At 40.8% G+C, this 25,965-nt stretch overlaps 3 protein-coding genes and 1 pseudogene across 3 annotated transcripts; all 4 read right to left on the minus strand.

Annotated features, from left to right (window-relative positions):
- Window positions 1-27: 27 nt before the first annotated feature.
- On the minus strand, window positions 28-3,114 carry LOC117719706 (protocadherin-3). The gene has a single exon (XM_034517917.2). The coding sequence runs from the start codon at window positions 2,910-2,912 to the stop codon at window positions 522-524; it is 2,391 nt and encodes a 796-aa protein (XP_034373808.1). The 5' UTR covers window positions 2,913-3,114; the 3' UTR covers window positions 28-521.
- Window positions 3,115-3,302: 188 nt separating this feature from the next.
- LOC143434342 (large ribosomal subunit protein uL15m pseudogene) lies at window positions 3,303-11,734 on the minus strand (annotated as a pseudogene).
- Window positions 11,735-11,811: 77 nt separating this feature from the next.
- LOC117719709 (protocadherin-3-like) lies at window positions 11,812-14,655 on the minus strand. The gene has a single exon (XM_034517920.2). It carries the CDS (start codon window positions 14,447-14,449, stop codon window positions 12,074-12,076), a length of 2,376 nt encoding a protein of 791 aa, XP_034373811.1. The 5' UTR covers window positions 14,450-14,655; the 3' UTR covers window positions 11,812-12,073.
- A 6,160-nt stretch (window positions 14,656-20,815) lies between these two features.
- Window positions 20,816-25,477, minus strand: LOC117719707 (protocadherin beta-6-like). The gene has a single exon (XM_076912768.1). The coding sequence runs from the start codon at window positions 23,435-23,437 to the stop codon at window positions 21,044-21,046; it is 2,394 nt and encodes a 797-aa protein (XP_076768883.1). The 5' UTR covers window positions 23,438-25,477; the 3' UTR covers window positions 20,816-21,043.
- Between the last annotated feature and the right edge of the window lie 488 nt (window positions 25,478-25,965).

Genomic DNA, 25,965 nt, shown 5'->3' on the forward strand with positions numbered 1-25,965 from the left:
AATAAAGTGGCTAGAATAAACAGGAAATACGACTAGTATTTGATTTTTATTGAGGCAGTTCACCACAGCTGAGCCTACTCATGAATGCTCATAATCCCGACATAGAGTAACAAAAGCAGATGGATTACCACAAATTTAAAGTCAGTCTGTACATAGTCATTTCAGATCAGTCAGAGCTACAATATAAGACCCTGTCTGAAATAACAAACAAACAAAAAAACCCACGGCATCTCTAATCTCTAACAATGAAAGCAGTTCCAATTCCTTACAGCAAATATGAGTTCCCCCACAAGCAAAATTATAATAATTGTAAATGATCAGCATGCATCAGTATGGCACAGAAATATAAAGAAACACAATACAGTAGAACTGAATTCTCTAGAGTGGCATCCTGAATAGTTCTATCCAAAACAAAGGATAAATTAAACATATATCTCAGAACTTGATCCATGGGACTATGCAATTCTACATCAGAGACAGTTAAGGAAAAATGTGGTAACCACCACTTCAAAATAAGCACTCTAATAGAATTCAACGTTACTGCGCACAACAGCATTGTCTCTTTCTTCAGCAGCAGCCTGGGTCGGAGCGATAGGAAACAATGGCTTAAGGAAGTTGAACTCATTTGTTCCAGTACCTCCATTAAGACACACCTCATATTGGTAGCTCTGGGACAGGGTCCCCGCTCTACTAACATCCACCAGGTGGCCAGGAAAGTGTCCCTCAGGCACAGAATAGTCACCCAGGGAGGCCGCCCTGGCCCTCCGACACAGCCTCACCCCTACAAACAGCAGCACAGAGAAAAGGAAGAGTGAAGATACAGATGCCAAGGCAATGACTAGGTACAGCGTGAGCACGTCATAATCGTCCTGCGTGGAATCCTGTGCAACCTCTGCCAATGGCAGGTAAGGCTGTGAGAAGCCATCCACCACTAGCACGTGAAGGGTGACACTAGCAGAGCGCAGGGGATCGCCATTGTCCTTTACCAGCAGCAAGAGCTTGTGCTTTGGAGCATCGCGCTCATTCAGCAGCCTGGTGGTGCGCACCTCGCCATTGTGCGCCCACACACTGAACAGCCCGGGCTCAGTTGCCTTGAGTAGCTGGAACGACAGCCAGGCATTCTGGCCAGAGTCACGATCTACAGCCACCACCTTGGTGACCAGGTATCCGGGATCTGCTGCCCTGGGGAGTAGCTCAGTACAGGGTGTAGAGGCGTTCTGCAAAGGGTAGAGCACGAAGGGAGCATTGTCATTGTCATCCAACACCACCACGCGCACCTGAGCCTGGCTGCTGAGGGCGGGCAAGCCTTGGTCTGTAGCGTCCACGTGGAACTCGAAAGTCTGAAGCACCTCATAGTCCAGTGCCCTTAGAGCAAACAGCTGCCCATTGTCAGAATTGATGGAGATGAGCGAGGCAAGGTCCAGCTGTGGATCGTGGGGAGGCAGTAGCGAGTAGATGATGTGGGCATTGGAGCCATAGTCTGAGTCTGTGGCACTGATGGTGCCTATGTGCAGGGCGGGGCTGTTGTTCTCTCGGACGAACATGGTGTAGGAGGTTTGGGTGAAGCTGGGGGCATTGTCGTTGATGTCAGCCACCTGTACTGCTACGGTCTGCTGGGTTGTGAGCCTGGGTGTGCCCAGGTCTGAGACCGTGATGGTGATGTTGTACTCAGCTCTGCTCTCTCTATCGAGTGGTCCCTCTGTCACTAAACTGTAATAGTTCTCAAATGTGGGTTTCAGGAGAAATGGAATATTGTTTGGGATAGAACACACCATCCTTCCATTGTCCCCTGAATCAGAATCAGAAACACTAAAAACAGCAACTACAGTTTCGGCGGAATTTTCTGGGACAGGGACTGTGAGCTTCCTAATCGTCAACTCTGGGGGATTGTCATTCATATCCAACACCTGTATAGCCACAGTGCATTTTCCTGATAGGCCCCCTCCATCTGTGGCTGCGATTTCTATGTTATAACTGCTAATTCCTTCAAAATCCAGCTCTTTGCTCAGACGTATTTCTCCTGTGACTTCATCTATTACAAATGGTTGAGATACTCCATCGCTTTGAAACAGAGAATAGGCTACATTGCCATATATCCCAGCATCTAAATCCCTGGCAGACACCGTGACAACTAAGGCATCAAGGGGGCTATTTTCGAGAATCTGCACCTCATAGAGTGACTGTATAAACTGGGAGGCATTATCATTGATGTCCACAACTTCAATGTGAACTGCAGTGGTTCCTGACCGGGGTGGGACTCCACCATCCAGAGCAGTGAGGATTAAAGTGAGCTCAGGCTGCTCCTCCCTGTCCAGGGCTCTGTCCAGCACCAGCTCTGGGTATTTCCTGCCATCTGAGCGACTGTGAGTGACGACATGGAAGTGGATATTAGGACTGACTGTGTAGTTCTGAACAGCATTGCTTCCTATGTCAGAGTCCTGAGCAGCCTTCAGAGGAAACACGGTCCCTGGCTGGGCACTCTCAGGAATTGTTAGAGGCATTTTCCTGTCAGGGAACTCTGGAGAATGGTCGTTTACATCTGTGAGCTGCAGTTCAGTTTGGAAGAACTGTACAGGGTTTTCCAGTATGATCTGGAAGTGCAGCACACAGGGTTCTGTCGCCCCACATAGTGCCTCACGGTCTAGTTTTTCCTTCAAGAACAAATTCCCAGTCTCTGCATCCAGCTGCAGGAGCTCTTTGTTTCCTTTGTAATGGATCTGAGCTCCTCTAGTGGCTAGTTCTCCAACCCTGAGCCCCAGATCTTTTGCCAAATTAGCCACCAAGTAGCCACTCTCTGTTTCTTCTGGCGTGGAATATCTAATGGCCTCAGAGCCAGATTTCCACAATAGCAACAATATAGTAAGAAAAGCGACTTGCCTTTGCTGTGGTATTTTTGCTAGCGCTGTCTCCATTGTTCAGATTCAGTCCAGAGGGTGCTGCTTCTTCAAGTAGATTACAATCCACTCATGAGGGTCCTTGAAGATACTGGAGTAAATCCAATTAGGAAGACACTGTCTTCCCAAATGATCACATAAACCCTACCCAATTACCTCCACCTCCAGAGCTTCCGAAATTCTGCTTTTCAGGTTAACGACTTCCTGAGAGTCTGCAGAGCTCATTCTTCATATTCTTAGCCTGCAGCGCCACCAAGTGTCCTCATTTCCTCTTACAATTCACTTTGCCATTTCAACCCTCATTTAAAACCTAATGTGTTTCAGTATCATTTTAATTTACACAAGCAGCATGAATTGTGAGCTCAGTTCTTAGCAACCAGAAATTCTAATATGGTTTTGATAAATTAAGTTTTGGCTATAAAATTTATTTTATTTTCATTTTTAATCCGTTTTTGATCACTCTTCTAGAGACTGCCACCATTTGGATTTTTGAGACATACACCCTCAAAGGCTCAGCTCCTCTGTTCAGTGTTTGCTGCCTGTGATTTAATATTATGTAGAAAGAGATATGACTACAGTGATGGCTGGTATCAATCCTGAGGCTTTAAGACCCAGAAGAAGCCATGTTTCAGCCCCTGCCTGGCTCACAACAAGTCTGCTTTATTAGAAGGGAGTAAAGAAGCTGTAATACTCAGGAGATTCTCATCTGTACTGTTTAGAATTTTCTTATCTGCCATATTCACCACCCATCCAGGGGCAAGACCAAAGAAAATCTGCCTTAGAGCCTTCCACGTGCTGAGCATTCTGAAGAGTTCATTGTGATATCAGGAAGAACATAGCCAAACTTCATGGTGAGTTCATGTCTTGCTCTGGGTAACTTGGCAGGGTTGGCCAGGTACCGCGGTTTTTATTTACTGCACCAGTGCTTCATGTAGGAGCATTTGTTTTGGAATGTGTTGTCCCCACAAAAAGCATGGAACAGGCTTGTACAAAATCTCCAGACTTCGTGGATCATAAGAGGCTGTAGTAACACCACCACCACTTTTTCAATTGTAGCAATTGAAGCCACCTGCACCTCAATATTTACTTTTGCTTGAAAAATATCAGCACCCTCTTCAATCAGCTGAACTCCATAATTGCTTTTAAGTGCTTGGATGATCACACCTCTCCCATTCACAATTGGGTTAGGTCAATAAGTTGTGTTGGATCAACTTGACCTAAATCAACGAGATACTGCAGTCTCCTGAGACTTAAAGGCTGGTACTGGTGCCTGAAACTATACCCTTCATTAAATCCATAATAAAGTAAAATGGAGTCTGCCCTCCCTCAAAGCCAAGCCGAGGCTGGGTTTCTCTCTGCTTTTCTCCTTTATGGCCTCTGCCACATTTCTTGCTTCTTCTCCCATCTCTTGGATGTCTTCCTTGTTTCTGGGAATTAGGGTTGGACTTCAGGTTATCCAGTATCACTCACAACAAGGACCACCACAGCTCCAGGTTGGTCCTACAGCTGTGTACCATGCCAGCCATGAATCTTTTCAGGGCCCAAGAATACATTTAAATACATTTTCAAACAAACTAAAAGGCAATTATTTGTTTTTATAAGTCTATTGAGTAGACAAATCCACTTTCTTGTGTAAATTTTAAATTTTATTTTGTTCAAGAAGATAAACATGATGGATACATAGAAAAATTAATTATACACCTTTTTAATTTGCTTTGAAATATACCATACATCCAGGAGGAAAAAGTCATAATTGTATACCCATTGAACTTTTATAACGTTATTTAGCTCAACTTAGACACTAAATAAAATAGGCTAAATTCCAAGAGAATCTGCCCTTCTATTGTTTGATTACTTCTCTAAATGACGGGCAGTCTTCATGTGTAGTTGTACTAAGAGCATTGAAGCATGAGAGTTCCAGTTGCTCCACATCCCTGTCAGCACTTGGTGTCGTCATCTCAATTGTTAGAACATTACTGAGTGTGTTGTGACTTAGTAGGATAAATTTAATTAGCATTTGTCTGTTATTTATGAAATTTTGTACATTTTCATGTTTACTGGCCATCAGGTTACTATCTTCTGTTCATGTCATTCTTGTGTGTGTGTGTGTGTGTGTGTGTGTGTGTGTGTTGCTTGTTGTTTGAAGAAGTATCTTGTATATTCTGGGTATAATTTCTTTTTCAGATATATATGTTCAAATATTTTCCACTGTATGTCTTGAATTTTGCTGATACTGTAATTTAATCAATAAAACATCTTAATTGTGTTTAGTTTGATTTGGTAATACCTTACAGTTTTGTTTAGAACTTTTAAATCTCCATAATTCAATTCAATACAGATATTTATTTTTAATATGTGTATATCATGGAGTCTTGTGGAAGAGTGGGGCATAGAATTGAGTGGAGAATGGCTGGAGGGGACAAGGACACCACCAAAGACCCAGAGAGTAACTAAGCTGGGCTCCTGGGAACTCAGAGGCTGGACCACCAACAGGGAGCATGCAGAGCCTGGACGTAGGCTCCCTACACACTTGTAGCAAATGTGCAGCTTGGTCTTCATGTGGGATTCCTAACAAGTTGAGTGGGGCTGTCTCCATCTCTGTTTCCTGCCAGTGGATCCCCTCCTCCCTATCTGGATTGCCTGGTTGGGCCTCAGTGTGAGAGGATGTGCCTAGTCATGATGGAACTAGATGTCCCAGGGTGGGGTGGTACCCAAGGAGGGCTTCCCCTTCTCTGAGAAGAGGAGTGAGCAATGGGGGAACAGCTTTGTAAGTAGGACTTAGAGGAGGGAGGGGTTGTGATTGGGATGTAAAGGTGAATAAAAATAAGTAAATAAATTCTTGGAGAAAAATATGTATATATTTTGAAAGTTTCCTTTTCAGATACAAACATATTATATACTTAAAACATGTAATTTTTTAATTCAAAATATCTTTATACCATGTTACAAAGCTTATATACCCCTCCTGAGGGGGCTATCACTGCATCAGGTGGTTACAGGTTTGTCCAGTGTTTCAGTATTCTCTCTGAAGATCATGTAATACTTTTGTTGTCTTCATTTCTCCAGACTCATCACAGATTTTGTTGAGAGGAAAGTCTCCTCTTTCACAAGTGTTTATTTTTAATGAGTAATTTTAAAATCACAGAACATGACTGGGAAATGCAGCTATTTCTAACATACCCTCTCCACATCTGTGCAACATTCTTCATTATAGGTGCCCCATCACACTAGTCTGTTTCTTACAATTTATAAGCCTACATGTTTACCACTGAGTCCATATTTTAATTAAGATTCCTTCTTGCTGCCTCTGGGCATGGATAAATTTAACCCCACATACATGTATTTTTAGAATGTCATAGTTTCACCATCTATTCCTGTCTTTGGTTAGTGTTTTTATTGCTGCAGCAAAGCACTATAATCAAAAAGCAAGGTGGGGAAGGAAAGGTTTATTCAGCTTTACACTTCCAGATTCATGGTCCATCATTGGAGGAAGTTAGGACAGGAACTTATGCCAGGCTGGAACCTGGGGGCAGGAGCTGATGCATAGGCCATGGAAGGGTGCTGCTTACTGGCTTGCTTCTCATAGCTTGCTCAGCCTGCTTTCTTCTAGAATCTAAAGCCACCAGCCCAGGGATGCTACCACCCACAATGGGCTGCACACTCCCTCACTGATTACTAATTGAGAAAATGCCTTAAAGCTGAATCTCATGGAGGCATTTCTCAACTGAGGCCCCTTCTTTCCTGATCACTCTAACTTGTGTCATATGATACACAAACTCAGCCAGTACAACTGACCCCTTTGTCAACCTGACATACAAACACATAATCTTCTGGGCTCCTCCAAAGGGCTTGAATCACTTCTTCAGTTCTTCCCTCTATAGCACACATAGCTTATCTTCTAGGCTTCAACTGACTCCATTCTACTGCAGCTGCTGTTCTTGGTGGTCATCCCATGGTACTGGCATCTTTAATAAGCTGTATTTTTCCACTGCAACTAGGCTGCACTTTCACCAATAACCTCTCATAGGCTCCCTTCATGGTACCAAGCCTCAACTTCTTTGCATGATCCCTTCAGTTCTACCATTTCAACTGCCACTGATCAATGTCCTTTCTTGGTCTTTCACAGTGCCAAGCTGCAGCTGTTTTCCATGACCCCTTCATGGCTTCAATCCAGTACAACCTCAGTGATTCTGACACATTAGCAAGTCCAGCTGCAGCATGAGGCACAACTTTGGCTATCTCTGGAACACAGCTTCTTTGTGTTCTCAGAAAACACTTCCCAGAAGATTTTACCTCATCGATGCTACTCTCTTATTATTCACTGCTAATTTCTTAACTCCAGCCAATCAACATCAATTGTTCTAGAGACACAAAGGTTTTGCTTTAGTAGTTATGATATCTTGTTAATCACAGCTTATTCTTCAACCCCAGCTAACCAGAACCAAAGAATATTGAATCAAAATAGTAAATGACCCTGATAAAGTCTTTAATCTTTCCTGTGAAATGTTACAAGCCTGGCCTCCATTTTTTGCACTGTTCTCAAAATTCTTGTCTTCCAAGCCCTTAAGAACACCCCATAGAGCCGGGCAGTGGTGGCGAACGCCTTTAATCCCAGCACTTGGGAGGCAGAGGCAGGCGGATTTCTGAGTTTGAGGCCAGCCTGGTCTACAGGGTGAGTTCCAGGACAGCCAAGGATAACAGAGAAACTTTGTCTCGAAAAACAAACAAACAAACAAACAAGAACACCCCATAGAGCTCTTAACACTCTAAGGCTCTTCTAGCCAAAAGTTCTAAAGCTCTTCCACAATCCTCCCCAAAAGATGGTCAGGACTGTCACAGAAATACCCCACTTCTGGTATCAATTTGTTTTAGTTAAGAGTTTCTTTTGCTGTGATGAAACATCAAGAAAAAAGGCATGTTGGAGAAGAAAGGGTTTATTTAGCTTACACTTCACATTGCTGATCATCACCAAAGGAAACCAGTAACCAGCAACTCTCTGTGGCCTCTGCATCAGCTCCTACCTCCAGGATCCTGTCCTGTTTGATTTCCTGTCCAGACTTCCTTGGGTGATGAACAATGATGGGAATAAATCCTTTCTGTTCCTAGTTGCTTTTTGGTCAGGATGTTTTATTGGAGCAATAGAAACTCTAACTATGACACGTCCCATCCTCTAAATGTATCTTTTTCTCTCTCCTTTCCAAGTAGAGTCTTTGGAAATCACTGGTAGTTAATCTGCCTACATAGTCAGAATTTTTTACAGCATTTTTTCCAGCCTAATTCCTATGAATTACAAATGTATGCTTAAGTTTCTCAGTGGCTTTCTGTAGGTTGATATCCCATTTCTTTTTGTTGAATAACAATAGCCTTTAGATGTGCCCATAGAGTCAGAGGACTCTTTAACTAGAGTCCCTTGGAAGTAGAGTTACGAACGGTTTGTTGAGACCCAAATCTGGGTCCGTTGGAAAGGTAGAAAATGCTCTGAACTACTGAACAATCCTTCCAGCCTCTCCTTTTTACATTTTAAAAAGATTTGTTTTTATTTACTTTGTGTTGTGTGCCTTTGAATATATGTCTTGAGGGTATGAGGTGTTAGATCAGTCAGAGGTAGAGTTAAAGGCAGTTGTGATAACTTGACAGATAGTGGATGCTAAGTATGATCTCAGATCCACTTGTTCTTAAATTCTGAGCCATTTCATCAAGGCCTTAAATTTTTTAAAATTCATTTTAGGTATCTTATACCAGCATGCATTCCATCCACTAATTCCTCATTTGTTCATTTCTATAAAGTTTTACCATTTATATAGTTTTATACAGATATTCTTTGCTAAGGAATTGACTTTCAGTATTAAATTTCAATTCTCTTATGAAACTCTCTATTTATTTATTTGCTTAATTGTTCCTTGTTTCAAAACTACTAACCATTATTATTTTATTGACATTGTTAGTTGAGTTTAGCATATAGATCTTCTAGGTCAGAGAGTTATGTTTTCTCTTCTTGGTTTTCTTTATATTATCCAGTTTATGATGTGCATCTACTGATTGTTACAGATTTATGTAGAATCTGAGATGATCATGATTCTACTGTCCTCAGAGGAATTCACCCTTTGCTCTTAGCTTTGATAAGAGCACTGTCTTGTGCAGTCACTGTAATCCAAACAGTTGCTGAACCGAGTCAGGGTTCTCTTCCACGAATCTGACCATGACAAGTTTCAAGGTGCACACATGAATTCTCTGTAGTTGTTTTGGAGAGAGGTCCCAATCTCTACTCTGTGTACTTTGTATAGAATCTCATTCTGCCTTCAGAGAGTTTTCAAGTTACAGTTTTAGTCTTCTCTCCTGGGTGCTGAGTTGACAAGTGACAAGGAAAACTAGCCTTGGGCTTGAGTCCTCTCTTCTGTCAGAGCTACTGAATTACTGTCTGTATCATGCACCTGTTTATTATTCTTTGAGCAAACTGTCTGTAGTACTCAGTTCTCATATAATTGGGTTCCCATTTCTTTGAAGAGATAATATATGACATCTAGTCAAGTTTTGGTTGTTTTCTGCTATCAGATAATCCATCTAATTTGGAAGGGAATTTTACCAAATGCATGAACAATCTTTAACTTTATATTTTAAAATAAATGTATTTTGTGACTTTTGATCATGAAGGAAGAGAGAAAATATTTCTCCCTAATGCTGGGGAAATCGAACCTAGAGATTTTTACTTATGAGGCATATCTCTGTTGGGATACAACAGTTACAACAGGTGAGCATTCTGAGTACTGGATACCACACCAGAATAGGCATTTTGTCACAAAATGGGTAAGTCATTAGAGTTGCCCATCATATTTAAGTCTTTTTGATATGTTTGTTTGTACTTAGTTTTTCTCACATTTACATCTTTCTCACTTCTATTTTAAGATTGAATAACCAAAAATTACATTTCTAAAAAACATCATCAAAATTTCTTTTTTATTTCATTATATCCTTAGGGGGAAATATTAATTCAAGAATGTTTGCAAATATTTAAACTCCAGAGGAATCAGACTTGGGATTTAAAAACAAATAAAGATTACATATGATCAATGTTTATCAACATGCATGAAAGATTCATTAGGAAATCCATTGCCTTGTTCAATGAATGTATACTAACTAAGAAGCCACACATATAAACCAAGCTCTTCAATTGTTTGTATTCTGCAAAGGTTTCAACAAAGGTTTGTTTGCAATTGTTTCCACAAAAACTTAACTAGATGGAATTCACATAATATAATTGAATTATGTGAATTGAATATAAGTAACTTATAACTAAGTTACATTCATTATAGTTCAAAGTAATTAAGACCCAATCATTTTTTAGTATTGTGCAACAGTCAGCACAATTAAAAAATTAAATGAACTGAAAATGCTTCAACATCACAACAAATAACAAAGCAGGAGACAATTAAATATCACAAGCGGTTTTGTTTTCTAAATCTACAAAACAATATAAAGTGAAAAATTTGAGAACTAATAACCAGAATCAAATATAGAAATTTCCAGAAATTCTCTGGGTCTTTTGAAAGGTGAAGAGAAGCTGCAAAGAAACCAAAGGCAGCATGTGTATTAACATAAACCAGAGATAGGGCCACAGTGAACAGCAGCATGCTTAGAATGCACAGTTCCTGGGTATGTTATCCTGCACCATGCAACCATACAGTCTGACTCAGTTACTTTTCCTGTTTCAAGGATAAAATATCTCAACAAAAGCAAAATTCAGAAAGATCTGTTTTGGCCCTCAGTTCAAAATTACATCATAAGGAGGGTGAAATACAGGAGCTTGAAGCAATCGGTAACACTGCATCTCCAGCAGGAAGAAGAATGCAATGAACACTTGTGTTCATAATAACACTTCATATAGTCCAGGATCCCAGCGCAGGGAATAGTGCTACCCACAATGGTCTTCCATGGCTGGACTTTCTGCCTCAACCAAACTAAGCAAGATGATGATTCATAGGTGTGGTTAAAGGTTCTAGATCTCAAGTTGATAATTGACACATTAACACAAGACCCACAAAGGCTACATTTACACTTTTGTTTCTGAAATACAAGGATGAACAAAAAGTGATTGTTCAACAAAATGAGACCATTAAAGTCTTGATTCTTTGGTGGAACTTCAGTGGTTACTTAGGTTATTCAGATTAGTTTTAAAAACAAGACTGTTTCAAGCAATTATTTAATAGGATTTGGTTATCTGTTGGTTTGCTTGTATCTTTTTGTTACTTAGAAATGTACCTAGGGACTGACAGACATGCCTGGTCTACCCACTGATTATACTTTTAGAGTCTTAACACTTTTATTTAGTGACAGAGATGACAAATTATACATAATGTTACCTCTTTAATGTTTACAAATGAGATTTTAAAATTTTAATATAATTCACATCAATGTGCTAGATGTGTGGTGAGAAAAACATGCAGATAACCTCCAGCATATATGGTTCTTATAAGAGTAAAACATTCACAACTCAAATGTCTTAATACAGTGATTGCTTATAGTTCAGAAGACAAATATGTTCATAGATACTCAGAGTAAAAGGAATTTCAGCTGTGAGTGAAGCTCACTAATAGAATATACAGTTAGTATATAAGAGTTCTTATATTTAATACACAATATCATAATATAAACTGAAAAAGATGTAAACACTTTAGCCAGCGAAACTTGAAATTATGTGCCAAAAAGTAAATATCAGAACATGGGAGACTAAAACAGATGGATGTATATCAGTTTGAGGCCAGCCTGGTCTTACAGTATATTCTAAGGTAGACAGAGCTACATAGTGAGACCCTGTCTAAAAGCAAAACACCAACCAACCAACCAACCACCCACCCACCCAATCAACCACCCACCCAACCAACCAACCACCCCAAAAAATTCACAACCAGGTAGAGTAAAATACATTTTTGCTGTGTAATACTTGAGTTAAAACATAAGTTGTAATATACAGAACTTGTGTTTTGCAAATTCCTAATATTCATTATGCCTGAAAAGGTAATTACAGAGCATACCAAGAATAAAAGAAAAAAACAATTTTAGTAATGGAGGACATGCATATGCTTTGATTACAGTGTCAACACGTAGACAATAATTCACTTTCCTAGGAGAACCATATTGCAATCTATTTGCCAAAAACAAATTAACTGAAACAAATACAACAGTTAACTGAACACAAAGCTATCCCTGCAAGGGGAACCTTCCTTCACTTCTCTCCCAGCGCCCTGAACCATTACATTGGGAATCAGGGGTTTGAGGAACTTGAACTCACCAGTCATAGAGTCTCCTGATAGACACACATCATACTGGTAGCTCTGGGACAGGGTCCCCGCACCGCTGACATCCATCAAGTGGCCAGGAAAGTGGCCCTCAGGCACAGAGCAGACACCCAGAGAAGCCGCTCTGGCCTTTCTGCACAGCCTCATTCCCACAAACATAAGGACAGACAAGAGAAAGAGCGAAGACACAGAAGCCAAGGCAATGACCAGGTACAGCGTGAGCACCTCTTCATCCCGGTGAATGGAGTCGTGCGCCACCTCAGGCAGAAGCAGGTAGGGCTGAGAGAAACTATTCACCAATTGCACGTGCAGTGTGACACTGACAGAGCGCTGAGGCTCTCCATTGTCCTTGACCAGCAGCACCAGCCTGTGCTTGGGCACATCACGCTCGCTCAGCAGCCTGGTGGTCCGCACCTCGCCATTGTGTGCCCACACGCTGAACAGCCCTGGTTCTGTGGCCTTGAGTAACTGGAATGACAGCCAGGCATTCTGGCCAGAGTCAGAGTCCACTGCCACCACCTTGGTGACCAGGTATCCAGAATCCGCCTCCCTGGGCAACAGTTCAGTGCAAGGCACAGAGGAATTCTGCAGTGGGTAGAGCACAAAGGGATCATTGTCATTGTCATCCAGCACCTCCACGTGCACCAGAGCCTGGCTGCTGAGTGCGGGAGCGCCTCGGTCCGTGGCGCCCACGTGGAACTCGAAGGCCTTCAGGGTCTCATAGTCCAGTGCCCTGAGCGCGAACAGCTGCCCATTGTCAGAATTGATGGAGATGAGCGAGTTAAGGTCCAGCTGTGGGTCGTGGGGCGGCAGCAGCGAGTAGGTGATGAGGGCATTGGAGCCAGAGTCTGAGTCTGTGGCACTGATGGTGCCTATGTGCAGGGCGGGGCTGTTGTTCTCGCGGACGAACATGGTGTAGGAGGTTTGGGTGAAGGCAGGGGCATTGTCGTTGATGTCAGAGACTTGCACTGTTATGGTGTGCTGGGTTGTGAGCCTGGGTGTGCCCAGGTCTGAGACCATGATGGTGATGTTGTACTCAGCTCTGCTCTCTCTATCTAGTGGCCCCTCTGTCACTAAACTGTAATAATTCTCAAATGTGGGTTTCAGGAGAAATGGAATATTATTGTTCAGAATAGAACACACCATCCTTCCATTGTCCCCTGAATCTGAATCAGAAATACTAAAAACAGCAACTACAGTTTCGGCGGAATTTTCTGGGACAGGGACTGTGAGCTTCCTAATCGTCAACTCTGGGGGATTGTCATTCACATCCAACACCTGTATAGCCACAGTGCATTTCCCTAAAAGGTCTCCTCCATCGGTGGCTGTGATTTCTATGTTATAACCGCTAATTCCTTCAAAATCCAGCTCTTTGCTCAGTCGTATTTCTCCTGTGATTTCATCTATCACAAATGGTTGAGATACTCCATCACCTTGAAACAGAGAATAGGCTACATTGCCATATATCCCAGCATCTAAATCCCTGGCAGACACCGTGACAACTAAGGCATCAAGGGGGCTATTTTCGAGAATCTGCACCTCGTAGAGTGACTGTATAAACTGGGGGGCATTATCATTGATATCCACAACTTCAATGTGAACTGCAGTGGTTCCTGACCGGGCTGGGACTCCACCATCCAGAGCAGTGAGGGTTAAAGTGAGTTCAGGCTGCTCCTCCCTGTCCAGGGTTCTGTCCAGCACCAGCTCTGGGTATTTCCTGCCATCTGAGCGACTGTGAGTAACGACATGGAAATGGTGGTTGGGACTGACTGTGTAGTTCTGAACAGCGTTGCTCCCTATGTCAGGGTCCTGAGCTGCCTTCAGAGGAAACACGGTCCCTGGCTGGGCACTCTCAGGGATTTTTAGAAGCATTTCCCTGTCAGGGAACTCCGGAGAGTGGTCATTTATATCTGTGAGCTGCAGTTCAGTTTGGAAGAACTGCACAGGGTTTTCCAGTATGATCTGGAAGTGCAGCACACAGGGCTCTGTCGCCCCACACAGGGCCTCACGGTCTAGTTTTTCCTTCAAGAACAAATTCCCAGTCTCTGCATCCAGCTGCAGGAGCTCTTTGTTTCCTTTGTAATGGATCTGAGCTCCTCTAGTGGCCAGTTTCCCCACCTTGAACCCCAGATCTTTTGCCAGGTTTGCCACCAAGTAGCCACTCTCTGTTTCTTCTGGCATGGAATATCTAATGGCCTCAGAACCAGACTTCCACAATAGCAACAATATAGTAAGAAAAACGACTTGCCTTTGTTCTGGCATCTTCGTTCAGACTCAGTGCAGAGAATGCTGCTTCTTCAGGTTGGTTACAGTTCACTCCTGAGTGTCCGCGAAGATATTGGAATACATCCGATTAGGAAGGTATCTTCCTAAATTCTTCCATAAACCCTAATTTATTATCTTCTCTTTCAAACAGCCACCATAGTTCTGCATCTCGGCTTAATGAGATGGCTTCCTGGGCGGCTGCAGAGCTCACTCTTGACACTCTTAAGTCTGCAGCGCCACCAAGCGTCCTTATTTGCTTTTGCACATCATTTTGTAGTTTCATTTCGAATTTAAAACTTGCTGTGTTTCAGTATCCTTTTACTTTTCACACACAGCCTGAACTGAAAGCTTAGTTTTTATCAACTGAAAGTCCTAATATGATTTTGATGAATTGTTTTGAGTGCAAGAATAAATGTTAAAGCCAGTAAGATGCTATTCTTTTATCCCTGGTAAGAGTCCTGAGGAGTTGAAACCACTTTCTTTTGTAGGTTTATAATTTGATTTTGTTCAAGAAGGTAAACATAAACAATATATAGAAAATCATTTTTAAACTTTTATATTTGCTTGGAAATATCCATGCATTCAGAAAGAAGAAAAAAGTGAATTTTTAAATGTTATTTAGCTCAGCTTTGATAATTATAAAATAGATCAAGTTCCAAGAGAACCTGACCTGCTATGGTTTGGTTACTTTAGTTCTTCAAAGACTAAGTATTTTTCATGTGTAGTTGTACTAGGACCATCGAAGCATGAGAGTTCCAGTTGCTCCACATCTCCGTCAGCACTTGGTGTTGTCATCTCAATAGTTAGAACATTACTGCATGTGTGGTGACTTCAGAGGGTAAATTTAATTAACATTTGTCTGTCATTCATGAAGTTTTGTAGATTTTCATGTTTATTGGCCATCAAGTTACTGTCTTCTAGATGCTTGTTCAATATATATATCTCATATATGATATGGGGCTTCTGTTTGTTTGCTTGTTGGTTTGAAAAAGTATCTTGTATATTTTGGGTATAATTTTTTCAGATATATGTGCTCAAATATTTCCTACTCTATGCCTTGAATTTTAATTACACGATGACATTATGCTTTGATCAATCAAACATCTTAATTGTGTTTTAAGTTTCCATAAGTCAGGGTGATTAAAAATATGTGTATATTTTGAAAGTTTCCTTTTCAGACACAGAATATTATATACTTAAATATGTTTTGAACCAATTAAGTTGGAGTTTTTGGTTTCCAAACATCAATATCACACTACAAAGTTGATAGGCCCCTCCTGAGGGGCTATCCCTGTACTAAATCAGCCTGGTTAGAGGTTTTGTCCAGTGTTCCAGACTTCTCTCTGAAAATATGTACTACTCTGTTGTCTTCATTACTCCAGATTCATCACAGATTTTGTTGAGAAGAAAGTCTTCTTTTTAAGTCTACTTTTAATGAGTAGCTTTAAAATTACAGAAAATGCCTGGGAAATGCAGACAGTTCTAACATACCCTCTCCACACCTGTGCAAGCTTCCTCATTGTGGGTACCTGTCACACCGGTATATTCATTACAATTGATGAGCCTACTTGATTACCACTGGGTCTATATTTTAAATTCAGATTCCTTCTTGGTCCTATACAGTCCATGGGTATGGATAAATTTAATCCTACATGCACATATTTTTAGAATATTGTAGTTTCACTGTCTCTCCCCAACCCCGTCCTGTAAATCTTTCTTTCTCCCTTCTCATTAGCATCTTTGGAACTCACTGATAATTTTTCTGTCCCCATAGTGTTACATTTCCCAAGAATGTCATAATCAGAATTTTACAATATTGTTTTTTTTCAACTTAGCTTCTATGACTTTCAAATTTGCATACAAGTTTCTCAATGGCTTTCTGTAGGTTGAGAGCTCATATTTTTGTTGTTGAATAATAATCCCTTTTGTGTGTCCCCACACAGAGAACTGTAAGATCCCCTAGAACAAGAGTTAAAAATAGTCTAAACCTGGGACCTCTGGAAAAGCAGGAAATGGTTTTAACCAGTGAGCCATCTCCGCAGCCTCTCCTGCTTATTAAAATGTTTTAAAAATATTTGTTTTTATTTATTTTGTGCCAATGAGTTTGAGGCTCTTTTCCACTTTCTCTTCTACTAGATTCAATGTATCTGGTTTTATGTTGAGGTTCTTGATTCACTTGGACTTGAGCTTTGTGCAAGGTGATAAATATAGTTCTATTTTTATTCTTCCACATATAGACTGCCAGTTAGACCAGCACCATTTGTTGAAGTGTTTTCTTTTTCCACTGTATGTTTTTGGCTTTTTTGTCAGTGATAGTGTCCATAGGTATGTGGATTTATTTCTGGGTCTTTGATTCTATACCACTGATCCACCTGTTTGTCTCTGTACCAATACCACGTGCCCTTTATCACTATTGTTCTGTAGTACAGCTTGAGGTCAGGAATGGTGATTCCCCAGGATCTTTTATTGTTGAGAATTATTTTGACTATCCTGGACTTTTGTTTTTCCATATGAAATTGAGAATTGCTCTTTCCATGTCTGTGAAGAATTGTGCTGGAATTTTGATGGGAATTGGGTTGAATTTGTAGATTTCTTTTGGTAAGATGGCCATTTTCACTATGTTGATCCTACCAATCCATGAGCATGTGAGATCTTCCCATCTTCTGAGGTCTTCTTTGATTTCTTTCTTCAGGAATTTGAAGTTGTTGTCATATAGATCTTTCACTTGCTTGGTAAGAGTTACACCAAGATATGCTATACTACTTGTGGCTATTTTGAAGGGTGTTGTTTCTCTAATTTCTTTCTCATCCTGTTTATCATTTGTAAAAAAGGAAGGCAACTGATTTGTTTGAGTTAATTTTATATCCCACCAATTTGCCGAAGTTATTATCACCTATAGGAGTTCTCTGGTGGAATTTTTGCGAATTGCTTATGCATAGTATCACATCACCTGAAAATAGCGATACCTTGACTTCTTCCTTTCCAATTTGTATTTCCTTGATCTCCTTTCAGTGTTTGCATGTATGTGAATATATGTCTTGAGGGTGTGACTGTCCTTAAGGAGAGTGTTGTATCCCTCACAGGTAGAGTTAAAGGCAGTTGTGATAACCTGACAAGCAGTGGGTGATGAAAACTGATCTAAGATCCACTGCTCTTAAACTCTGAGCCATCTCTTCAAGCCTTTCCCCTCCATATTTATTTTAGGTTATTCTCATCATTATGCTTTCCATCCACTAATGCTGAATTTGCTCATTTCTATAATGTTGTACTGTTTATATCGTTTTATACAGATATATCCTTTGTTATGGAATTGACTTTTAGTCTTAAATTTCAATTATTTTATGAAACTCTCTTTTTATTTATTTGCTTAATTGTTCCTTGTTTCACAACTATTAACCATTATTATTTTATTGACACTGTTGGTTGATTTTAGCATATAGATCTTCTAGGTCAGAGAGTTATGTTTTCTCTTCTTGGTTTTCTTTATATTATCCAGTTTATGATGTGCATCTACTGATTGTTACAGATTTATGTAGAATCTGAAATGATCATGATTCTACTGTCCTCAGAGGAACTCACCCTTTGCTCTTAGTTTTGATAGAGCACTGTCTTGTGCAGTCACTGTAATCCAAACAGTTGCTGAACTGAGTCAGGGTTCTCTTCCACACATCTGACCATGACAAGTTTCAAGGTGCACACATGAATTCTCTGTAGATGTTTTGGAGAGAGGTCCCAATCTCTACTCTGTGTACTTTGTATAGAATCTCATTCTGCCTTCAGAGAGTTTTCAAGTTACAGTTTTAGTCTTCTCTCCTGGGTGCTGAGTTGACAAGTGACAAGGAAAACTGGCCCTGGGCTTGAGTCCTCTCTTCTGTCAGAGCTACTGAATTACTGTCTGTATCATGCACCTGTTTATTATTCTTTGAGCAAACTGTCTGTAGTACTCAGTTCTCATATAATTGGGTTCCCATTTCTTTGAAGAGATAATATATGACATCTAGTCAAGTTTTGGTTGTTTTCTGCTATCAGATAATCCATCTAATTTGGAAGGGAATTCTACCAAACACATGCATAATCTTTAACTTCATATTTTAAAATAAATGTATTTTGTGATTTTTGATCATGAAGGAAGAGAGGAAATGTTTCTCCCTAACACTGGGAGATTGAACCTAGAGACTTGTACCTATGAAGCAAATGCCTTACTGTTGGCCTACAACAGCTTGTTTGTTTCTTTTTACTTCAGGTGGGCATTCTGGACACCACACCAGAATAGGTATTTGTCACAAAATGAGTAAATCATTAGAGTTGTCTGTCATATTTAAGTCTTATTGATATGTTTTGTTAGTCCTTTGTTTTTCTCGCTTTTACATCTTTCTCACTTCAGTTTTGAAGTTGAACAACCAAAACTTACATATTAAGGTTAAGAAATGATCAGCCATTTTCCTTTTATATACCATCATAGCCTTAGTGGGGAAAACATTATTTGAGGGAAAGATGCAAATATTTAAAGTCTAGAGGAGTGACACTTGAGATATAAAAAACAAGTAAAGGGTAAACAAAATCAATGTGTATACATTATATACATGCATGACAAATTCATAAGGAAACCCACTGGCTTGTGCAGTGAATACATAAAAAGTAAAACATATAAGTACAGATATTAGATTATAAACCAAACTCTTCAATTGCTCATATTCTGCAAAAAGTTCAACAAAGCTTCCTTGCAGTTGTATCCACACAAGCTTACCTACTTAGAAATCCCATAGTAAGTTTATTTAGGTTACTGAGTATAAGTAATTCATAATTCAGTTAAATTAATCATAATTCAAATCAATCATGAACAAGTACTTTTGTATTATGCAATAGTCAGCACAATTAAAAAATTAAATTGGCTGAGAATACTTCAAAGTTTCACCAAATAATAAATTAGGAATTAATCAAATATTATTGAAGAAACTGTCTTGCTTTCCATGACATGAAAAACAACATGAAGTGAAAATTTCTGAGAACTAATACCCAGGATCAAATAGACTGCTGAAATTTCCAGAAATCCCCTGGGTCTTTTGAAAGGTGAAGAGAAGCTGCAGGGAAAGCAAAGGAAATGTGTGTTAACATAAACCAGAGACAGGACCACAGTGAACAGCGTGCTTAGAGTCCACAGCTCTCTGGACATGGTATCCGGCACCATGCAACCATGCAATCTAACTCAGTTACTTTTCCTATTTCTTTGATAAAATACCACAACAAAAACAAACTATGGAAGAATAGGTATGTTTTGTCTCTCAGTTCAAAACTACATCATGATACAGAGGGTGTAATGCAGGAGCTTGAAGCAACTAGTCACACCGCATCTCCAGGCAGGAAGAAGAGAGCGATGCACACTTGTACTCAGCCCACTTTCTTCTCTATATAGTCCAGGATCCCAGCACAGGGAATGATGCTACTCACAATGGTCTTTCATGGCTGGTCATACCACCTCAGTTAACCTAGGCAAGATAATCCTTCAAAGGTGTGCCCAGTGGTCCTAGATCTCAAGTTGAAAACTGAGATTAGCACATTTTTATTTGTAGAACAAAAGGATGAATAAAAAGAAATTGTTCAACAAAATGAGATCATTAAAGTCTTGATTCTTTAGAGGACTTCGGTGGTTACTTCTGTTATTGAGATTAGTTTTAAAATAGGATTGTGTCAAGCAATGATTTAACAGGATTTGGTTATTTGTGCTTTGCTTGTTTCTTTGTTACTTGGAAATTATACCTAGGACCTGACAGACATGAATGGTCGACTACTGATTATATAATCTTACTCTCTTAGCACTTTTATTTAGTGACAGAGATGACAAATTATTAACATATATGGTTGTGTCTTTAATATTTACAAAGGAAATTGCTAAAATTAATTTTACTTGTAGAAAGATGTGCTTGGTATGTGGTGAGCAAATATTGCAGACAGTCTCTAGCATACGTAGGTCTCATAAGAATCAAAAGATTCAACTCTGGTGTCTCAATATTTTAATACAGGGATTGTTTATAATTCAGAAGACAAATATGCTTATGGCTACTCAGAGTAGCTAAAATGATTTCAGCTATGATTAAAGCTCACTAACAGAATGTGTGTTTAGTATGTAAGAGATCCTATATTAAACACCCACTAGTAACAAAATAAAGTTAACTAGAGAAATAAAATGCAAACACCTTGGCCATAAAAATTGAAATTATGTGGTAAAACAGGTAAAGTACCTGCAATTGGGAGACAGAGACAGATGGATATCTGCTTGAGGCCATCCTGGTCTACATAGTAAGATCCAGGATAATCAGAGCTACATAATAAGACCTTGAAAACAACAACAAAAAACAAAACCAGATGACATAAAATTTTATTGTGTAATACTTGAGTTAAAGCAAAATGTAAGCTATGCCCTTAATATCTACTAAAATTAAAAATACTAAGTACGGTAGATATTGAGAAAGAAGTAAACCTTTTGGTAATGAAGGACATGCATATGCTTTGATTACAGTGTCAATACTTAGTTAAAGTGATTCACTTTCTTTAAGACAATATTTCAATAGATTTCAAAAACAAATACAGCAGTTAACTGAATACAATGCTATGCCTGCAGTGCGGACTTTCCTTCATTTCTCTCCCAGGGTCCTGAACCATTAGGTTGGAGATCATGGGTTTAAGGAATTTGAACTCACCAGTTCCAGAGTCTCCAGTCAGACACACTTCATACTGGTAGCTCTGGGACAGAGTTCCTGTTCTGCTGATATCCACCAGGTGGCCAGGAAAGTGTCCCTCAGGCATAGAGCAGACACCCAGAGAAGCCCCCCTGGCCTTCTTGCACAGCCTCATCCCAATGAAGAGCAAGACAGAGAAGAGGAAGAGTGAAGACACAGATGCCAAGGCAATGACCAGGTAAAGCGTGAGAGCGTCATCACCTTCCTGAGTGGGGTCCTGCACGACTTCAGACAAAGGCAGGTAAGGCTGAGAGAAGCCATCCACCAGCAACACATGCAGCGTGACTGTAGAAGAGCGAGGAGGCTCTCCATTGTCCTTGACCAGTAGCAGCAGCCTGTGCTTGGGCACATCGCGCTCACTCAGCAGCCTGGTGGTGCGCACCTCGCCATTGTGTGCCCACACGCTGAAGAGCCCGGGCTCCGTGGCCTTGAGCAGCTGAAAAGACAGCCAGGCATTCTGGCCAGAGTCGCGGTCCACAGCCACTACCTTGGTGACCAAGTAACCTGCCTCCGCAGCTCTGGGCACTAGCTCCTTACAGGGTGCAGAGGCGTTCTGCAGTGGGTAGAGCACGAAGGGCGCATTGTCATTGTCATCCAGCACCACCACGCGCACCAGAGCCTGGCTGCTGAGGGCGGGTGAACCACGGTCTGTGGCACCCACGCCGAACTCGAAGGCCTGCAGGATCTCATAGTCCAGCGCTCTGAGTGCAAACAGCTGCCCACTGTCTTCATTGATGGAGACAAGAGAGGTGATGGCCAGCTGGGGATCACTGGTAGGCAGCAGCGAGTAGCTGATGTGGGCATTAGAGCCAGAGTCTGAGTCAGTGGCACTGATGGTGCCTATGTGCAGGGCGGGGCTGTTATTCTCGTGGACGAACATGGTGTAGGAAGTTTGGGCAAAGGCAGGGGCATTGTCGTTGATGTCAGACACCTGCACTATTATGGTGTGTTGGGTTGTGAGCCTGGGTGTGCCCAGGTCAGAGACCATGATGGTGATGTTGTACTCAGCTCTGCTCTCTCTGTCCAGTGGCCCCTCTGTTATTAAAGTATAATAATTCTCAAATGTGGGCTTCAAAAGAAATGGAAGTTCATTCTGAATAGAACAAACCATCCTTCCATTTTCCCCAGAATCCGAGTCAGAGACACTGAAAACAGCAACTACGGCCTCAGGAGCATTTTCTGGGATGGAAGTAGTGAGCGAAGATATGGTGAGTTTAGGGGCATTGTCGTTCACGTCCACCACCTGTATAGCTACAGTGCATTTTCCTGAAAAGCCGCCTGTGTCTGTAGCTACAATTTCCATGTTATAATGTGGAGTTGCCTCAAAATCCAATGTCCCTTTCAGACGGATTTCTCCTGTGATTTCATCTATTACAAATGGTTGAGAACCTCCATCACCTTGAAACAGAGAATAGGCTACATTGCCATGTATGCCAGCATCTAAATCCCTAGCAGAGACTGTGACAACTAAGGCATCAAGGGGGCTATTTTCGAGAATCTGCACCTCATAGAGTGACTGTATAAACTGGGGGACATTATCATTGATGTCCACGACTTCAATTTGAACCGTGGTAGTCCCAGACTTGGGCGGGGCTCCCCCATCCAGAGCAGTGAGGATTAAAGTGAGCTCAGGCTGCTCCTCCCTGTCCAGGGCTCTGTCCAGCACCAGCTCTGGGTATTTCCTGCCATCTGAGCGACTGTGAGTAACGACATGGAAATGAAGGTTGGGACTGACTGTGTAGTTCTGAACAGCGTTGCTCCCTATGTCAGGGTCCTGAGCTGCCTTCAGAGGAAACACGGTCCCTGGCTGGGCACTCTCAGGGATTTTTAGTAGCATTTTCTTGTCAAGGAACTCTGGAGAGTGGTCGTTTATATCAGTGAGTTGCAGTTCAGTTTGGAAGAACTGCACAGGGTTTTCCAGTATGATCTGGAAGTGCAGCACACAGGGCTCTGTCGCCCCACACAGCGCCTCACGGTCTGGTTTTTCCTTGAGGAATAAATTCCCAGTCTCTGCATCCAGCTGCAAGAGCTCTTTGTTTCCTCTATAATGGATTCGTGTTCCTCTAATGGCTAGTTCTCCAACCCCGAGTCCCAGATCTTTTGCCAAATTAGCCACCAAATAGCCACTCTCTGTTTCTTCTGGCATGGAATATCTAATTGCCTCAGCACCAGACTTCCACAATAGCAACAACATAGTAAGAAAAACGACTTGCCTTTTCTCTGGCGTTTTTGCTCTTGTGGTCTCCATTGTTCAGATTTAGTCCAGAGGGTGCTGTTTCTTCTAGTCAGTTTCAATCCACAAAGAAAGTTTGATAAAAATATCCTTGATTTTAATCTTCAATGCCTTATTGTCCGCGGAGATTTCTCCCCTAGATCACACTCAGATGCCTTCTTCTTCTTCTAGGGAGTAGATGGCGTTCTGTTTTCCAGCTTTCGTGGATTTCTGGGTATATTCACAGTCCACAATTCTCTTCCTTAGTCGATGGCGCCACCAAGTGTCCCATTTCATGATTGCATATAGTTTAACCATCAGGAATTCAAACCCTAGTTGTTATAGCTGTAACCTGTAGTTTATTATGTCACCTCCTAAATATCAATAGTGCTAATCATACCTCTGCTGAGCTAAACGTACGTGACAACATATCCATAATATAATATGTTAATATTGTATAATAATCTTAACAAAATTCTTTTTAAAATATAAAAAAAAACCTTTTTATGGGCTTATAATTTATTAAGCTGAATGTTTCTTTCTTCTTCTTTTTTTTTTTTTTTTTTGGTTTTTCGAGACAGGGTTTCTCTGTGTAGCCCTGGCTGTCCTGGAACTCACTCTGTAGACCAGGCTGGCCTCGAACTCAGAAATCCGCCTGCCTCTGCCTCCCAAGTGCTGGGATTAAAGGCGTGCGCCACCACTGCCTGGCTAAGCTGAATGTTTCTTATTAATTTTACCCAGGGATAATTGACTTTTATACAGGTTTGTTTTGGTGTAGGAAATACATCAGAAGGCACACAAAAGAAATACATCCCATAGTTAATATATTCATATAAGCAGAACATAAAGAAAACCTAAAATGTACCAAACCCGCCATGCTCTCTGTGGCTATTACTTGACGGTCAACTCTACAAAAGCAGCATATTATCTGCTCCCATTACACATTACTCATCTTTGTGAGGAGTTTTATAAAAATGAGCATTATTATATTTCATATTTTCTGTAATACGTATGTATTTATTTTGAACTTATTTCTAGGAATTTGGATGTCAAAAGCATGACTCTTGTTCTTGGTCTCATAATTCATATCAAGACGTCATTGCTTCATTTCTCTGATGTTTCTTAAAGGTAATTTATGTTTTCATGTGATTGCTAGAATATTTTTTGCTTTTCTATTTGACTTTGGTATCGGTTGCACTTTCTTACTTTCTCCTAAGGTGTGTTTCGATTTTTTTCTGTAGGTTTAGATTTTTCAAAACCTTCTTTAATTATGGTTCTTTAATGCTTCAACCTCCCACCCAGCCCAACACCCACTAGAGGTAGGGGAAAGGAAAGTTTAATAGGAAACAGACGTTGTAGACCTCTTTTGAAATAGTTCTTTGAGGTGATTCCAGTATTCATTGTCAGCAGTTCAGTCCACTAGCAAAACACCAAACACAAATCAGCAGTGGCAGTCCAGTCTACTCAGCAAATACCAAACATGAATTAGTAGCAGTGGCTTGATCCAGAAGAAACTGCAAGACTCTTCTGGTCAGCAGGAGTCAAGAAGCAGCTGGAACACCACCAGAAGCTCTTTAGTGTATTTTTTTCTATGAAGTCACAACAAGCAAAGATCGGCAAAGAAAGCAAGGTAAACTAATTCTAGAGTGTCATCAGCAAAGACCAGCCTTTGTGAAGCCTAACAATGACCAGCTAAGAGTGGGAAGCTGAACCAATGCAAGAGTGTTGTCCACTGTCTATTGGGTTATATTTATACTCTTTCCAAACATCATGTGTCCTTTCAATTGTCAGCCCCAGTAAAACATTACATGCCCTTTCAACAGTCATCATTCAGAAAAACACTACATTTCTGTTCTCCACAAAACATCTTCTCAAAAGACAGTTTCCAGAAAAACATTACATGACACAACTGAGTCTCCAACAAAACCAGAGATTCCCACATCACTTGTCTAGATAGGATTTCACAAATCATCTTGAACAGTTGTTTACAAATTGGGAGCCCATACATGCACATGACACAACGTGTGTGTGTGTGTGTGTGTGTGTGTGTGTGTGTGTGTGCAAGAGGACAATTTCACAAGCCAGTTCTCCCCTTCCACTGTTTGGGTTCCAGAGAACAAACTCACGTGTTGCTTAGTGGCAGCAAGCCCTTTTCCCCACTGAACCAACTTGATGTCCCTACTAATTAATTTAATTATTTAAGTTGATTTTTAATATTATTTTCAGTCTAAGATCTGAGCCTTCTAAGGCGAATGTGTTATGTTTTCCCTCTCGGTTTATTCTTGTCACCAAGTAGTGGGGGCTTACATGAAGACTGGATGTTTATGTAAAAACTTAACCTAGGATCAAGCTCCTAATATTTTCCCTCTAGAGAAATCCTTCTGAGCTTTGCCTGGTAGAGTCATGTCTAATCAAGTTTTCTAATCAAAACAGGCATTGTGCTTAATTAAGGTTAGTTTCAGGCCTGATGAGCAACAAACACTACTGAATTTCCAGTTGAAAACTTGTATTCTTGATATCTCTTTCCTGTTCCAGGTCCTGAACCCTAATTTTGGCATAGCAAA

Source organism: Arvicanthis niloticus, chromosome 14 (assembly GCF_011762505.2).
Source record: "Arvicanthis niloticus isolate mArvNil1 chromosome 14, mArvNil1.pat.X, whole genome shotgun sequence".
Classification (NCBI taxonomy): domain Eukaryota; kingdom Metazoa; phylum Chordata; class Mammalia; order Rodentia; family Muridae; genus Arvicanthis; species Arvicanthis niloticus.

Coding starts and splice junctions, on each gene's coding strand:
- LOC117719709 (XM_034517920.2), bottom strand. CDS start 14,449: ATGCCAGAACAAAGGCAAGTCGTTTTTCTTACTATATTGTTGCTATTG.
- LOC117719707 (XM_076912768.1), bottom strand. CDS start 23,437: ATGGAGACCACAAGAGCAAAAACGCCAGAGAAAAGGCAAGTCGTTTTT.
- LOC117719706 (XM_034517917.2), bottom strand. CDS start 2,912: ATGGAGACAGCGCTAGCAAAAATACCACAGCAAAGGCAAGTCGCTTTT.